Raw genomic sequence first — 16984 nt, forward strand, 5'->3', positions numbered from 1 at the left:
GAAAATATTTCAAACACACACCGATCATTTGAGCTATTTTCTCTCTTCCTTTAATGCAGCAGAGAATGTGACAGTATTTGTCAGAATGGTTTCCCCCTACATAGGGCGCATGTATTTGGTACGATAAACCTCTTCATTAGCCGGTTACATGTTACGCCCGAGGGCAGAAGCGTTATTTTTGTTCATTTGTCATCTTGAGCACACAGCCGAGTGAACAGGGGTTGTCAGTGAATGCACAAGACAGCATGCATCCGTGCACATACGCACACACATATACACATAGCAAGCAGCTTACTAGGACTGTGTTCATTGACCTAAGCATGCTGCAAAATAAACACCAAGACACGTTTACTTTTGTATTTACACAAAAAATGGACTCCTGTAGTGTGTGTGTGTATTTGTATGTGCTCCAACACATGCACACAAAAAATAGACTAATGGTATTTGACTCTCTCTCTCCTCTACTCTCTGTTCTTCATGGCTGCAGGAACATTTCGAGGTGTCTGTAAGAAGATTGACCACTTTCCAGAGGATGCAGATTATGAGCAGGATGCAGCAGAGTATTTACTACGTAAGTCTGTCAAAGCAACACACATCAGAGGCGTTTTCTCTGAGGAGGCACCTCTTCAAAATAAATTGAATGAGAAAATAATCGAATATAAAATAAGCAAAACAAATATTTGAAATTATGAGCTGAAATATTGTGTGAATCACTCATTTTTATGAAACAGTTTTTTATGACTATCCAACAGTGATACCAGCAGAAAAAGAGGGAGGCAGTGACTGTTTTGGCTCTCTTTGGTTCTCATTTGGTTCTCCACGTCACTATGATTGGCTGATGTCGCTGTCAGTGCAAAAATACCCACCTAGTGTGGCCCACAAATTGCCTTAATGGGTCCAAATTGTGGAAATTGTCTGATTACAAACAACTCGCTCAAACAACAACCACTCAGACATCATCACTGTCAGTATTGTCTAAATCAAAACAAACTTAAAATGACTTTAAACACTAAATTATCTGTAAGTGAGTTGTTGTTGTTTTTTTAGCCTGCAGTCTGAAATGAATACTTTTATTCCACAGGGGCAAAATTAAATTGACAATATATATATATATATATATATACATACATGTATATATATATATATATATATAAAACATTTACGTAGAAAATGGTTATTTTAAATTGTATTAATATTTCACAATATTACAATTTTTTCTGTGTTTTTATCAAATAAATTGAGCCTTGGTGAGCATGAGACTTTTTTTTAATTTTTTTTATTACATTCAGAAATATTACAGAACCTAAACTTTTGAACAGTAGTGCAAGCGTACAGTACAGTAATGTTATAGTATTGCTTGGATATTGATACTATAAGATAAAATGTATTCTCATAAACCATCTAAACCTCAAATGAAACATGAATTTATACTGGACTCAAACCCAGAGAGAGTGCTTTCAGACGTCCACCACATGCACAGTCACAGCTCCCCTACTGCTACGGTCTCCCCCACACATCTCAACCGTCTCACAATCACCCAGACTGATGATATGCATAGAGAAGGGTCATATTGGTCAGATGGATTTTTCTCGTTTAGCCCTGCTGGGTTTCTTCAGTTTTTGCAATGACCTCCACACTTTTTACCATCTTATAGATTAGGTGCAGCGTGTCTTGAAATTGCTTGGTGACTGAAGCCGAACAAAGTAGATGCACGCGCTCAAGCATGTCATGGTGTATGCTTAGTGATAAATCATGCTTACCCACAAGCTTTTACACTGTGATGGCCATTTGGTTGCCATTTAAGTGACATCTTCTTTAACTGGCTACCCTGTGTAAATTTGTACATATTCTTGGAATTTGTTTTTGTCCTCATTTGTGTTTTTGCTTGTGTGTCAATTGCATCGTTTGCGATGAGGCGCCCTGCAGATTCCTGTAATTATGAACCTCAACTGCAGTGCATACAGTCACATGTTAAAGGGATAGTTCACCAAAAAAATGAACATTCTGTTATTATTTACTCAGCCTCATGTTGTTTCAAGCCTGCACACTGTTATTTGTCCTGTGGACCACAGAAGTAGAACATTTTTAGGAATTGTTATGCATGAATAATCATCACTGGGAAAACTACTTTGATGGTGTGGCATCAAACTGGACTGGACCCGATAAAATATTTGTTATTTAGGCTAAGCATCAACATTCACAAACCACTGTTATTTTTAACAGAAAAGCAAGCATGGGCTGCAGCGTGCATGGTTTGGCATGGCAGAATGCAGCAGCGCTTCCTTTATTATCACTAAAAGCTGACATCTCAGTTAATCGCGATCTCATAAAGCTCTGTTATAACACAATAAATGTATGCACAATGAATCTTTCACAATGACTACACTTCGTGTTAAAATGAGAGGATTCGTGAGCACGCAATTTCAGCACTGCGGTGAGTAGATTCTAACTTAATCACCTCTGATTGGCCATTGCGTTCCAGACATCAGCAGCTGAGTCTGTGATTGGCTACATTGTGCAACCCTTTAAACACGTGTTATAAATAGAAACTCTGCCTAGCTTGCGCATGTCAATCATTTTAATGTTAATAGCTATTAGTTGTTCTTTTTGCTTTTGTGTAACAGATAAATAACAATTTTTATGTTTTAGACACTTTATGTTTAGATAATTTCTATCATTATTATGATTCCCGCGAATCATTTTATTCTCTCGCATCCCGCACACACACGAGTCTCTTCCCGCCCGCACCCGCACTCGCCCATCTAGAGTTGTCCCGCGCCGCACTCTGTTGCGTTGGGTCCCGCGGGAGCGCAGGTCTCTACCCTGGACATCAGTAATTAGACCTTTTACATTAACAGGCATTTAGAGGTACAATTATAAATGATAATGTTATTTGCATAATAATGATTTAATGATCATGTTTTTTGAATTATATACACTTTTGGCAAACATATCAGTCAAGTGTGTGCAAATAAAACTAAGAGTTATGCATTCAACAGGGTTGGAAATTTGCTTGTATGTAAAATGTATAATGGGCTAATCACCCATGTTAGAATGTAGTGATGTTCATCTTGTATAGATTATTTTTCAACTTTTCCTTCATATTAAGATGTACAACTGAGTGTAATGGATTATCGAAATTATAGTTGATATTGAGATGTGTGCTTTTCACTCTAAAATGAATGTAAGCTTGCAGGCGATGGTGGATGAATGGGGTGTTATGCTTATTAATGGTGTTTTCACATATACAGGTATTACATTTTAAATGAACCAAACCCAGTTCAGTTAAAGTCAACCAGAAAGAGAACAAGCTGCAAGTGACCTCAGTTCTTTTGATGTTCAAGACGGATGCATTGGAACCACAAAAGGAACTAAAATGAACCGTTCTCGGTGGTCTGTATACAGTTCATTTTTGGGTCTGTTCAGGGGGATCTGAGATCATTTGGGTGTTTGAGTTAAGTGATTTTAATTAAAGATTTCAAGGTCAAAAAGAAAAATATACAGAGATGAATCTTGCATTTAGAAAATAGATAGGAATTTATATTTTTATACAGACTTTAAGGTGCTTTTTTGTGTTTATCAATTGGTGGCTATGCACTGTTGTTTTATGGAACGGTGTAGAGAGTGAAAATTCTTTAAAATCAAATGACAGAAATGTCATTTTTCATTTTTGGGTGAGCTATCTCTTTAACAAAGAGTCCAAGAGCGGCCTTCCACACTGGAGCTTTATTGAGAGAGAGACTGATGTGATGTAAGATCTTACTGCATGTAAACAACAAAACACAGCAAGTTGGGTTTCTGCCAATAACTATTTACACTAGACATCTTAGACTGAAGTTTCACAGGAGGCCAGTCTTGGCATGTCGACTGTTTGTGCAATCAAGAAGCCACAAATACAGACATCCTACCCAGACTTTAAGGGCAAGAAGGAGAGAAAACGAGATACCGGAGGCACAGTTTAAAGCTCTGCGTTACAGCTCCTTTTGCTGCCCTATTCATGGTGCTATTGGCATGTCATTCAGAATAAACAATGCATTGAAATACATTAATGAGCACTACAAATATACATTTCTGAGCAAAAAATTTGCTGATTTTGAAAAGAAATGCAGTCGAAATGCATTTCCCTTCTCTGTTATTTCTCTGCCTCTGATTCTCTCGATCTTTATCTGTCTCTCTCATAGCGTACTTTAGTTACCCTTGAGATGGCTGTCTCTCCCTATGAGCATTGTTCTAATTTCTCTGTTATTCATTTGAAGCAGAGGGCCATGTCCCCTGGCCTAACATGCTCTGCATGCAAGTTCAGGCGGGCATTTCACATTCTGCCCTGCACATCTTTGTGTACAAAATGCCCACCGCACAAATTTCAGGGGATTCACGAGGCTGATAACCTCGACTTGTTAACCAGAGATGCCCGTCCATCCGGTTTTCAAATTGAAAAGTCTCAGCCAAGCACGAATAAATGTTTCAGTCGTCCCACAGAGGTCTTACCCTATGTAGATCTTGCCTGTCAGCGAGACGATGGACCCATCAAGGACGCAGATGTCATCCTTTTTGATGCATGCTAATGCTCTGTACAATCCTCCTTAATAAATATCTCCTGTTTCCAGCTGTAATTAAGCATGGCTTGGCCACTGATCCATTTTTCAAGGATGGCAGGAAAATTGGATGATGGAGGAGTATTTTGTCTTCCCCTGGGCATGAATATATTAATGAGGTGTGCCATGGGAGACTGCTGATCCACTGAGGAGAGAGAGAAATGAAGGGAAGGGAAGGAGAGTGACATTTGATATAGAAAGACAATGAAGCCATAGTGCAGTTTTCCTCACAAACAATTTACCAACTGATCGTCAACGAATGTGTTGACCTGCACATCTGCTTAATGATCAAACAACATTTACAGTCATTTATTCTTCTATCAGAGATGGTTCATAAATGGTTAAAGCAAAGGCTTTTGCGCATTACTTTTCAGAATTCATAATTTGAGAATTGGCTGCCTTTAATCTATGAATATGAAATGAATAAGCCATTCAATTGAAGTTTCAATTGGAATGACAGAAAAAGGAATTAATGAATTGCAATTCAAAGATATTCAACACAGTCACACAGAGAGATTTTAGTAGTTTTGCTAGAAAACATAAATAATTGTGTCATTCATTTTGACTTATTCTAACTTTTGACCCCCATTAGGGGTCTCCACAGCAGAGTGATTTTAACTTGTTATACCTATTCACTACCTGATATGTACAGCAAAATAATTTTTTTTTACATGTATCCATTAAAATGGTCAAAAAACCACCATCAAAATAAATAAATAATTTTGGGATAAATTAGAGCATCCTTGCAAATGAACTGTTCCTCCACCATAAATGTATTAATTTATTAAATATAATGAAAATGTATTTATGAAATAAATAAATTGTATATATTCATATTTGAAGATATAGTTTTTTTATCAGCAATTCATATTGAAAAATCGAATATATTTTAAATGTTTTAACTTAAAAATGAATTTCATTGAGTGTAATTTTATTTCTATTCTACTTGCTGTTTGCAACCTTACTGTTTGCATTGAATGTAAAGAGTTGGTTTACTTAGATATCAGTGTTTTGTTGTATATAACATCACTGTCAGTTTTTACATGCATGGGGTAAAGGATAATGTAAAGGCTAAATTTCAGAAAAAGCTAAATTGACATATTTTACTATTACATGTACTGGTTATTTCATCTGTAGACATGTTGCCCCTCTTATCCCAAAATATTTATTTCTTAGAGGAGAAGAGACTCAGAAGGGCAAATGCTGCAGCGTTGCGGTATGCATAGCAATAGTGTACTGATAAGGGCAGTCAACTAGGCTATTGACATTGATCCTGACACTCTCAGATGCCCCTCCTTTAGCTTTTATCCTATTTCTGAAGAGGCTGATCAAGCTTGATCTGAGGCAGAGTGAAGGAGCGAGGAGTTCAGCCAGTCTGAGAAGCCCCATGTGTGCTGCGTTTTCTGATCCAGAACTGTCCGCAAATAATTGGAAGGAAGTACGAGGCATTTTGGACAGATGCTGTCTGTTGCAGTGCTCAAATCTGTGAAGACTTAACTAAACACAGTGCTTCAAAGAAACATTCTTTCTGCAGAGCACCATCAGATGGCTCGCTCGGAATGGAGCGTACAAATGCCGGTTATTAGACTAAAAACCATACTGATTTACACCATAAATCCAAAAAATACCAATTTATGTGTACCATAAAAGTCATTGTATCAGTAAATCTTAAAGGTATAGTTCACCAAAAAATGTCATTATCTATTCACCAACATGTCATTTTTTTTCAGTGGAACATAAAAAGAGTTATTTAGTAAAATATCTAGGTTGCATTTTTCAATACAGCAAAGTAACACACACACACACACACACATATATATATATATATATATATATATGTTAATGCGTATACATAAAGTAAATAGATAATGACAGAATTATGTATGTATATGTATATTCAAGAAATAAAATATGAGAGGTCATCATATATTACCAATACTTCCATAGCTAAAAGACCGTTCAAAAAGTTTGGGGTCAGTAAGTTTTTTTTTATTTTTTTTTAAATAATACTTTTATTTAGCAAGAATGCATTAAATTTATCAAAAGTGACAACAAAGACTTGTTGCAAAAAAATCTATTTTAAATAAATGCTATTATTTTGAACTTTCTATTAATCAAAGAATCCTGAAAAAATGTATCACAGTTTCTACAAATATATTAAGCAGCAGAACTGTTTTCAACATTGATAATAATAAGAAAGTTTCTTGAGCACCAATTCAGCATATTAGAATGGTTTCTGAAGGATCATGTGACTCTGAAGACTGGAGTAATGATGCTGAAGATGACTGCTTCTGTTAGATATAAAATATATTTACTAACTATACTATAAAATTATACTGCATATAAATACCTCCTTATTTCCTAAAGGAGGTATTTCCATCCAATCTAACCCTTAAATTTATATTTGTTAGTCTCTAGGTTCATCATTTTTTTTACTTGAATAAAATCAATTAATTCAGATGTTAACGCCTAAAGATTCCACTGCATAAAGTACATTGTTTTTAGATTTTTTTTTAGTGTAAGGATAATATTTGGCCTCTATGTGTGCTGTGCATTGATGAACAGTAGCGGGTGGATAGGTGTTTGCACCATAGATGCGGTATATTGTTTATTTTAGAACAGTTTGTATCCAATCAGCATCCATAACCAGAATGCTCTGTTTTCTAAATAATCAATTTAAGCATAATGGACCTTTGCATGTGATCTGTCATTCACATCAAAATACTTTCTGACTTTGTATATGGTGAGTTTCCCTCTGTACTATTTACATTGACACTAATGTGGTTAACTAATCGCTAATCACTAATCTCCCTCAGGAGCAGTGAGAGCGTCCAGCATCTTCCCCATCATGAGCGTTGGGCTTCTGTTCATGGGAGGTTTGTGTGTGGCTGCCGGTGAGTTTTACAGGAGCAGACACAATGTCATCCTCAGTGCTGGAATCTTCTTTGTCTCTGCTGGTAAGAGATTAAACCCACTGCATCAGTGCTAGCACACTCAGCCTGTTTATATTTTTAGCTTTAGCATATTTCAGTCTTTCCAAACAACAGTCAATTGTCCGAACCAGGGTTTCCCCACCGGATAGAGAGTATCGTTGGGTTCAGAACACAGCATGTCGAGAATGGATTAGTTCACAGACAGGTTAGGATGTCATCCTCCCCGTAAACTCTGCAGATCTGTGTTGACTTCCCAGATTAACTCTGATTATTGACAAAGAAAAAATGGATGGGCCGGTTTGAGCAGTGTAAACAAACAGCAGGCCAGCATATTGACCCACTGCTGTAGTTCTGGCCTGAAAAAGGGTGACAGACGGGGATCCTCAAACAGAACTGCATGTTGGTCAAATATTTAGAGAAGACCCCATTAGGACCTCATGAGCACACAAATGAGCCCAACTCCCTCCATTACAATTGAATTATGATGAATCAATCTTCATGATTGCAGCGAATGCGCTGCCGATGACAGAACGTTGCTTTGTACACGACAATGTGCTTCGAATCGCCTCATCCTATTGGTTATGATCTAAATATTTCACGGCAAACTGCTAATTATTTACCCTTCAATATGATGGCGATGATAAAAAGCTAATTAAAATGTTTCAATTGTTCTTTTTTTCTGTGTTCCGCATGGCTGATAAGTAATGCATTCTTGTGTAATGATATGGAATGATGAGCCACAGCTGCGTGCTGAGCCGTAACTTTCTCACTCTCTTTTCTCTCTTGCCCTCTCCTCTGTTTTTACTCTTCACGCAGGCCTAAGTAACATCATCGGCATTATCGTGTACATATCTGCCAATTCGGGCGACCCCGGCCAGAGCGACTCGAAGAAGAGCTACTCGTACGGCTGGTCTTTCTACTTCGGCGCACTGTCCTTCATAATGGCCGAGATGGTGGGCGTGCTCGCCGTGCACATGTACATCGAGAAACACCGGAAGCTGCGCACCAAGTCCCGCACCGAGCTGATCAAGAAGTCAGCATTCAGTCGCATCCCCAGCTACAGATATCGATTCCGCCGCCGCTCCAGCTGCCGCTCCAGTGAGCCTGCCTCTCGTGACGCTTCGCCCATGGGCAAGAGCGGGTACACGGGCCCCGCTGCGGCAGACATCTCTATGTACACCCTGTCCAGGGATCCCTCCAAGGCGGCAATGGGTGCCTTGCTCAACTCTGAGAGGGAGTTTTTGCAGGCTCACAACTCCAACACTAAGGACTTCAAAGATGCGGCCAACAGGAGGACCACTCCAGTCTGAGAAAGTATAAGCACAGAGGAAGTTACAACCACAGACTTGAGCTGGACCCCAGCAGGAAGAAGAATTCACTCGAGGCCTGCAGGGCTATAACCCTCTTTCTATAACATTAAATATAAATATAGATGGTAATTGTTAGATCATTGGTGCTTCCTTTTAATCCTCATTTTTCAGTCACTGTTTCTGTCGTTTCACCTGACTCACACATCCCTACCCCTAAGGGCTACTCGAGTAGAATGCTAGTCCTCTCCTCAATGTCATTTGTTCTGCGATTGGAGTTCCTGAAGTGCGCAAAGGTAGCCCAGCGTAACTGTGAATCCCTCTGAGGGGGAGGATTGTAACGCTTCTGACAGACAAACTGAAAGGCTGCCCCGATACTCGCCTTATGCACAGCTCAGTAGCCCATAGCTGGTGAGTGCTGCCTCACACTCACAAGATTGTATACATTGTTGGTTTCTCTCCCAGGTCGGAAATTGAGCCCACAACTAGTGCCACTGTCTCATGCTGATCACCCCCACTCATCCCACCTACACACTGCCCACAAGCTACTTGGCCGGGCTCTGCATGCCATCCACACAGTTCTGTTATTTTTTACGTTTACTCCCTTTATTTCCATTGCGAAACCCCCATATTCCCCTGCATAAACTTTTATAACAGGGTTAAAATGCTTGTTATTAAATATAATTTTTTTTAGCCCACTAAAGTTTTTTGGTATTACATTGTTTCTCATTGTGGGGAAAGGTTTTCTGTGATTTACAATGAGATATCCTTGATAAGAGGTTTACTGGAGGCCCTTGTGCTTATTAATATGGATATTGTGGTCATTACTATACCGTAGAGTTTTCTTTTTCTATTTTCATTTGTTAGCAAAAGAAAAGCAGTTGGCTGCCAAATGTAGATTTCCTAACTGTCTATAGTTAAACTATTTTTGGAGAAAATATTGTTCATACATTTACCAAAAGCTGGGCATCAAGAGTTTATAAAAATCAGAACGTTATAAAAACAAAAGGAACTGCCCTGAGTACTTGAACCATTCACATATCATGAATAGACAAGCCTCTAAATGGGCTGAAGGGATTTTCAGGTTCAAGTCTATACACAATAACAATACAACAACAAACGCTATGCTTATGAACATGCATACAATACTTCTTTGAAAATATATACTGCTCATTCTATCTACATTAATGCTACATCAATGCTATACTGAACTTAACGACAAAATATAAATGTATACTGTAATTTAGTTGCTTAGTTAATGTTATCAATATCATACTGATGAATATAAACTCCAAGGGCTTTTGGTTTTCAAATAACAAAGCATACAAGGGCTTTAAAGAAGTTCAGCCAACAGAGAAAACAACAGATCTGCCCTTAAAATAGTTAAATAAAAAAAAAATGTTACCTGACAATATTCATGTATGCAAAACACATCCAGATTTAATGATGTAATGTATACAGTAAGTTTTCCTTCACATCTGTCTCAATTATTAATCCACGAGTCAGTTAGGTAGAAATGGAAGTAGATCCTGAAACATCTATAATAATGTAGTTTTTTCAGAAGTTCACCTCATTTCAGAACCCCCGAGAGCTGACGTGCATGTACTTTAGCCTCCAGATTCATGCAAGCCAGTCGCTCATCTCCAGTTTTATTTCATGCAGCTTACTGAAGTCATGCTAGCGATCTGCCGCCTCACTGGGAATATTACTGTAAATGTTGCCTTTGTTTGGATCCACTTTATGTTGTGAAATCGTGCTGTTCTGGGTCCAAAACTAAGTGTTTCATATTTGAAGGAGTCCACCGGTGTGCATTCAGCACAGTTGAACAGTTCAACCCTTCAAGTCTCTATCAGAGCACCTAGTAGTGCCTGTCTCTTCTGCCTACTCTGAGCACCCGTCGCCGGGTCTCTCACTTTCGCTTGCTTGCTCCTTCATCTCCATCACAGCATCAGCTCCTCTTCCCAGGACTGTTATTGCTCAGCCAATCACATCCATAGAATCTTAGGCCCTGTTACTCACCACTTAGGCCTGCAACATTGTGTATGTGACCTCTCAATGAAAACAGCAGTCTCAGCTTGAAACATGCTGTAGAAAAAAGCACACCTTTTAAATACAGTAGTTTACATCAATAAAGATAATAGTCAGAGAGATATTTAAAGATTTAGAAAAATAAAGTCAGTTTTAAGAATGCCAACAATGCACTCTTTGTCTTCTTCACAAAATGTGTGCAAACTAACCTTCAAATTTGAAATAATGCAGGAACTAAGGCAATGATGTATCACAACTACAGTGTTTTGGTTCAGAATCAGGGATGGAAGAGGTCAACATGAAATCAAAATGGACCAAATTTACTTTCTTAATCCACATTCCAGTCTTATCAGTGCACATTATTCCAAAGAAAGTAAATATTTTTACTTTCTAAAACAAATATTACTATGACATTACAATTGCTGAAATATTTTAATTTTTAGAATACCTTATGTTGCATAAAAATTCTGTTCTGTTGTGAATGTGTATTTTAATTAGAGCTGATGTTCCTAGTTCACTTTCAATTGGACAATTGCTTGTGGTTCAGTAAGGCAGTGAGTTAAAGGCTGTTTCGTGGATCTTTTTGATTGATTCATTCGCTTTATAAGAGTCATTTGCTCATGAATCCAAACATCACGGCTCGTGCTGTGAATGAAACTCTGATGTAGTCTCTAAAGTCTCCTTTTCACTATCTCTAACAACTGACAAACAACAAACTTAAAGTTCCAATCACATGCGCATGCAAAATCTTTCGCAAATATTTGGATTTCATTTGAGCTTCTAGTGTACTGAAATATTTGAACTTTTGCGGCTGTATGCAACTGCCCAACCAGATGTGATGTATTCTAATAAAAACTATGAGTGTGAGGTGAGAATTACCAGTATTTTTATAGTTATAATTATGTCAGAAATAATTATTACATTTTGAAAGTTCTGTGCAAACTGCCTTTTGGGGTGAGAAATGCAACAAACATATGCTAATGTTATTATTGTTAATTAATGTTAATTTTTTTGTTGCATTTAAAACTATTTTAGTCACAGTCTGCAGTCTTGAGGAATCATATAGATCATGTTATACAGAGAACACTTTGCATGGTCTTTTTTTTTCAATTCAAATCATAAATATGTCACATTGTGTAAAATGAATGGGTTGTGAATGCCATTTCATGTTGATTCTAACAATGAAGGTACACCCATTTAGTGGGTTTGCAAAACAATGACATCCTACGTCATGATGTTTAACTATTGTCTATCTAGTCAGTGAAAGGTATGTGTGCCAGCTAAAAATGCTCTGTCTTCATATATTAGAAGATAAATCCTCCAAAGTGAAACCTGGAAAAGTATTTAAAACACTTTCTCACAAAAAAAGTCATTCATCATCAGAGACTGCGGTAAAAAAGCTTCAAGAGTCTCCGGGAAACATTTAAGTCAGTCGCACACACATGAGGCACAGGTAAGACATTCATCTAGCTCAAGTGCTTCTGACAAGAGGAATGAGTGAGAGCTATCTGGGCAGTTCATCAAGCCCCCCTAGAAGGGCAGGGAATTTAGTATGCCAGAGAGAGCGCAGCTTACCAGAGGCTTGTGCTATAAAATCAATAGGAGCCCTGTCTGGCGTATGAGCTCCAGGCTGCACCTCTTCATCTTCAATAGGGCAGCGCCGCTTGATTTAGGCCAGTGTGAGTGAGAGCTGAGCCGTCAGACTGAAGGTTTAGAGTCATAGTAGCACATTGGACCTCCAGACAGGTGGATAGCTGCACATCTGTGGAGAAAATCATCCCACAGCACTGAATAAAAGCACAGATGATCTCAGGTGTGCGACTGGCTGAATACGAATATGCAGGTGGGCTTTTTTGTCACTGACATTACCTGAGGCGAGTCTCTCAAGAGGCTGTTTTGGTGTAGGGAGGAATGAGGGTCTGCTGCCCTGAGGTTGGTCCTTTGCAGGGGTGAACGAGGACATCCATGCAGGCGGTATTGAGTGAGTGTCTTTTGGAGATCAGGGAGATCTGAGTCAGACACAAAACAGGACAGGTTGGTCATGCAAAGATTACCAACAAAAGAATTGCTATTCCTCATGGGCGCCCACCAGCACACTCCCACCTAGCAGTAGCCAGATAACTATCACACAAAGGTCATGTTTTTCAGGCAGTGCTTCCCTTTTTCCTCCTGTTTGCTCCTTTTGAGCCCTTTAACCTGACACCATCTACATTCTCATGCAACCCTCAACCACAATGGAAAAACGTGCCTGTGGTGACATTTCTGCAAAATGATATTACAGTACGTTGTATGACATGTTGTACATTCCCTTAGTTAGCCTATCCACTTTTAATGGTTAACCATGGTTTTATTACAAGTGTATGTTTTTTTTGGCCAATTGATTACCATTTGCATAACAGTTTTACTACACTCTTAAAAATGCTGGGTTGTTTCAACCCAACTTTGGGTCAAATATGGACTAACCCAACTTTTGGGTTAAAAATTTAATTTAAAAAATTAACCCAACAGCTGGGTTAGTCCATATTTGACCCAAAGTTGGGTTGAAACAACCCAGCATTTTTAAGAGTGTACAAATACCATGGTTGAACTATGGTTAATTTGTGGTTACCAAGGTTTAACTACAATAACCATGTTTTTTTTTTTTCGGTTTTATTTGTAGTAAAAGTGAAATGTCCAGTGAGTGGCGCTAAAAGTCTGTTCACTTTTATCTGAAACAGATGAACGTGAATCTGGCGACGTTTTATTACATTCGTTGTGGTATCGAGGTAGTTCATAAATGAAATATACGGAGTGGCACTAAAAAGTTAATGCTCTATATGTTTGAAAATAACGTAGCACCTACATTCTACCCTAAACCTAACCCATAGTTTTAAAAAGGCAAACGAAAATGCATTAGTTGAAGCAACCATGCCATTGTACTGTACATTGCCACTGTAAAAATAATAATAATAAATAATAATAATAATAATAAATAAAAAAAATACATAAAATAAAATACATAAAAAGTACTGGCAGCTCATTACACAGGACATTATACATTAATTGTACGAACATTTCCGTTACTCTAAAACAATGCAATGCAGCGTAAAATTGAAAATACTGGTAAAACACCTGTAAAAAATAAATACGGAAAAAAATCCGGGAAAAAATTAGACAGTATAGTGCCCTATTTTTTCTTTCAGTGTATGATTCAGTCCACAAGTCCGAGGTCTTTTATCATGACCCGTGTTTCAAGGGACTCGTATGAGCGCGCAGCATCTGAGTGAAACGTTACCAGGTGAGCTACCGAACCGGTTTTATACGTTAGACAAGCCATACATGTGGAGCAAAGACACAATGTATTAGTTTACAAATCATACTCTATAGTAAATAGTTTTGAGGTCATAACATATACTATTGTGCAAGGAGCCTCGCAAAAGCAGCTGCCACGTGTTCATTTCAGCTGGTAACTGCAGTGAATTTTAATTTATGGGTTTTGGGGTTTTGCAAAACTGTAGGAGGCACGTTTATTGCCTAGGTTGATTGAAGAAAAGAAAAGACTTGGAAACTTTGAGAAAGACCATCATTTCGTGTTGTCTGAAAAAGCGAGTGTTTTGCTCCCTGAGCATGTCTGTTAAGCAGCGGCAAAACTGATGGATTAAAATTAAAACAAGAGGATTTATGAAAACCTAATTTCTGCGCTGAAAAGGATGAAGGGGATTTTGGATGTGTGCTTTCTAAACAGGCTTTGATGATTCACTGGGTGAGTTATCTACAGGAGCAAGTGCAGGCTGCAGATTGGCTCCTCTTTGCCTGAGTCTGGAGATAGTCGGCCATCCTCACCATAACAATGTTTTAATCTCTGCCTGTCAATTCCACTTCCTCCATCTTAACTCTCACTAACTCTACAAGCGATGTTTCTGCTCAAGTCTGAAGTTGTCTATAAGTGAACCATTACAGGCAGTATACAGATAACAGTAGCCTACATTACAATAGCTGCTGTAGAGTAATGAAGTTACAAATCATAAAACTGTAGCAATAATCTCATCAAGGAATTATCTGCATATATAATCTATATAAACATCATTTTTAAAAACCTGAGTAGCCACCCAAGCATATGGCTATATTTATTTCTAAACATATATTTATAATTATATATACAGTATTTGTATAATTCATGTTTTATATTATAATTGAAATTATAATTCTGTTTCATTCTATCCTAAATTTTAATAATGTTAAATTCATTTTTATTTCATTGTTATACTGATAAATTATCATCGATGAATCAGTAAACCAGTGATAATTTAACACAAACACACTTTTCAGTTTAAACACATTTCAGTTTGCTATTTCAAAATATTCAGCAATAGATTGTTCAGAATGAAGAAAAAACTCTTAGACACTTTCTAGTTGTCAAACTTTGTGGAACATGTTTATATGATAAACTTTGAAGACTTGATTCATCCACAAAAATGACCTCAAGACCAGCTGGTTTAAAAAATCTAAAAGTGTCTTAGGAAAGTAAGGTTAGTTCTGAGTGTTTGCCAGTGCTACTTTGTTTGACATGTTCTATCTAATGCAATGAATCAAGTGTGACAGGATTTTTTTGGGCCACTATGCTTATACTGTTGGATTTTTTTTCACAATATCCATATTTAAAACTTTATAAACTTTATAAACAGACTCTTTTGCTTCTGCTAACTCTCGTACACGCATTCACGAGAGAGTGGAGTTCCAGCGGATGACGTAGGCATAGCGAAAGCTCCGGTGAGAATATGCTAGTCTCGGGAGAACCAAGTTTTGTTTACAGGAGCAAAGTAAGTTTCTTTTGTTTAGCAAAGGAAAACCAATCTCTTAATTTGTTTATATCGAAATCCTCTGACATTTTTCTTTACAAATCCTCTTTTTGTACTTCTAATTCGTGACCGGTGTTTTGTTTTGCTCTCTCCTCTGCTCTTCCGCGTTCGTCACTGCTTTCACCTGTCATCCACTGGAACGCCCTCTCTCATGTACACGCATACGACAGTTAGCCAAAGCTAGAGATTACGGTTTATAAAGTTTTAAATATGGATATTTTTCTTACAAAAACACATCAATTCGCTTCAGTTGACCTTTATTCACCCCCTGGAGCCGTGTGGAATACTTTTTTATGATGGATGGATGCACTTTATTGGACTTCTATTGGACTATTGAATAGTAACACCCATTCACTGCCATTATAAAGCTTGGAAGAGCCAGGAAAGTCATATACACCTAGGATATCTTAAGGATGAGTAAGTCATGGGGTAAATTTCATTTTTAGGTGAACTATCCCTTTAAGCAATCATAACATTTAGGTGTCTGCCCATAATTCAGCCATTTTTGAAGTCTTTATTATACAACAAATTAGAGCACCTTTTATCACAGACCAGAGACAATGCAGGCCTCATCCAGCAAGATTCTAATCTGAGCTGCTGTGTCAACATTTTTAAAATAACTTCTTCTAGCGATAAAACACGCCTTATCTCTCCACCCTGCCCAAATATATTAACGTGCAGGATTGAGCCCCGGCCCGGTCTCAAATCCTCCCAGACTATTTCACAAAGGCCCAGACAGGAGCGGGAGGATCAGATTTAGCGTGACCTTCTCAATCACATCTTCAACTTCCTCCTGTAAGACAGGCCAGTGCACACCGATGGAGGCCAATGAACTCCCTCATTGTGACAGCAGTCAATCTATGAATAAAAGCCGCCCTCTGTGATGCTGTCTTAACAGGAAATGGGGAAACGGCTTAGGAATGATTTTTTTGTGATGGAAACCCATTATTTCAGATTGATCTCATCATGGCCGTTGGCTAAAACGTTGACTCTTTGTTGACTTTACCGTAACTTTTCATTTCGCCAGATTTTCGCTTTCGGTGGGTGTGCTGAACATCCTTCTCTCTCTTCTCCGTTTTGTTGAGTAACACTGCAGTTCCACATGTTTTATTTTCTCATTTCTAGACTTTTATTTATTTATTCATTTTCTTCTGCGACAGCAATGCGGGGAACAGCTGAACACGTCTTGATTTAAATAGGCTTCCTCTAGTACGAAGGCAACATTCAGAGCAGCTATTCATAACTACCAGAATAATTTTACTCATACTCGGCTTGAATTGCTA

The 16984-nt window shown here is 38.0% G+C and overlaps 1 protein-coding gene across 1 annotated transcript in view; it reads left to right on the forward strand.

Annotated features, from left to right (window-relative positions):
• The window catches only part of LOC107719973 (voltage-dependent calcium channel gamma-3 subunit-like), a 37903-nt gene extending 28377 nt beyond the window's left edge, over positions 1-9526 (forward strand). The window contains exons 2-4 of the mRNA XM_016527530.1: positions 488-571; positions 7412-7552; positions 8345-9526. Of these exons, the coding sequence (XP_016383016.1) occupies positions 488-571; positions 7412-7552; positions 8345-8838 (719 nt within the window). The 3' untranslated portion in view covers positions 8839-9526. The remainder of the gene's footprint in view (positions 1-487; positions 572-7411; positions 7553-8344) is intronic.
• The last annotated feature ends 7458 nt before the right edge of the window (positions 9527-16984 follow it).

This window comes from Sinocyclocheilus rhinocerous, unplaced genomic scaffold, assembly GCF_001515625.1.
Source record: "Sinocyclocheilus rhinocerous isolate Xijiao unplaced genomic scaffold, SAMN03320098_v1.1 scaffold273, whole genome shotgun sequence".
Lineage (NCBI taxonomy): Eukaryota > Metazoa > Chordata > Actinopteri > Cypriniformes > Cyprinidae > Sinocyclocheilus > Sinocyclocheilus rhinocerous.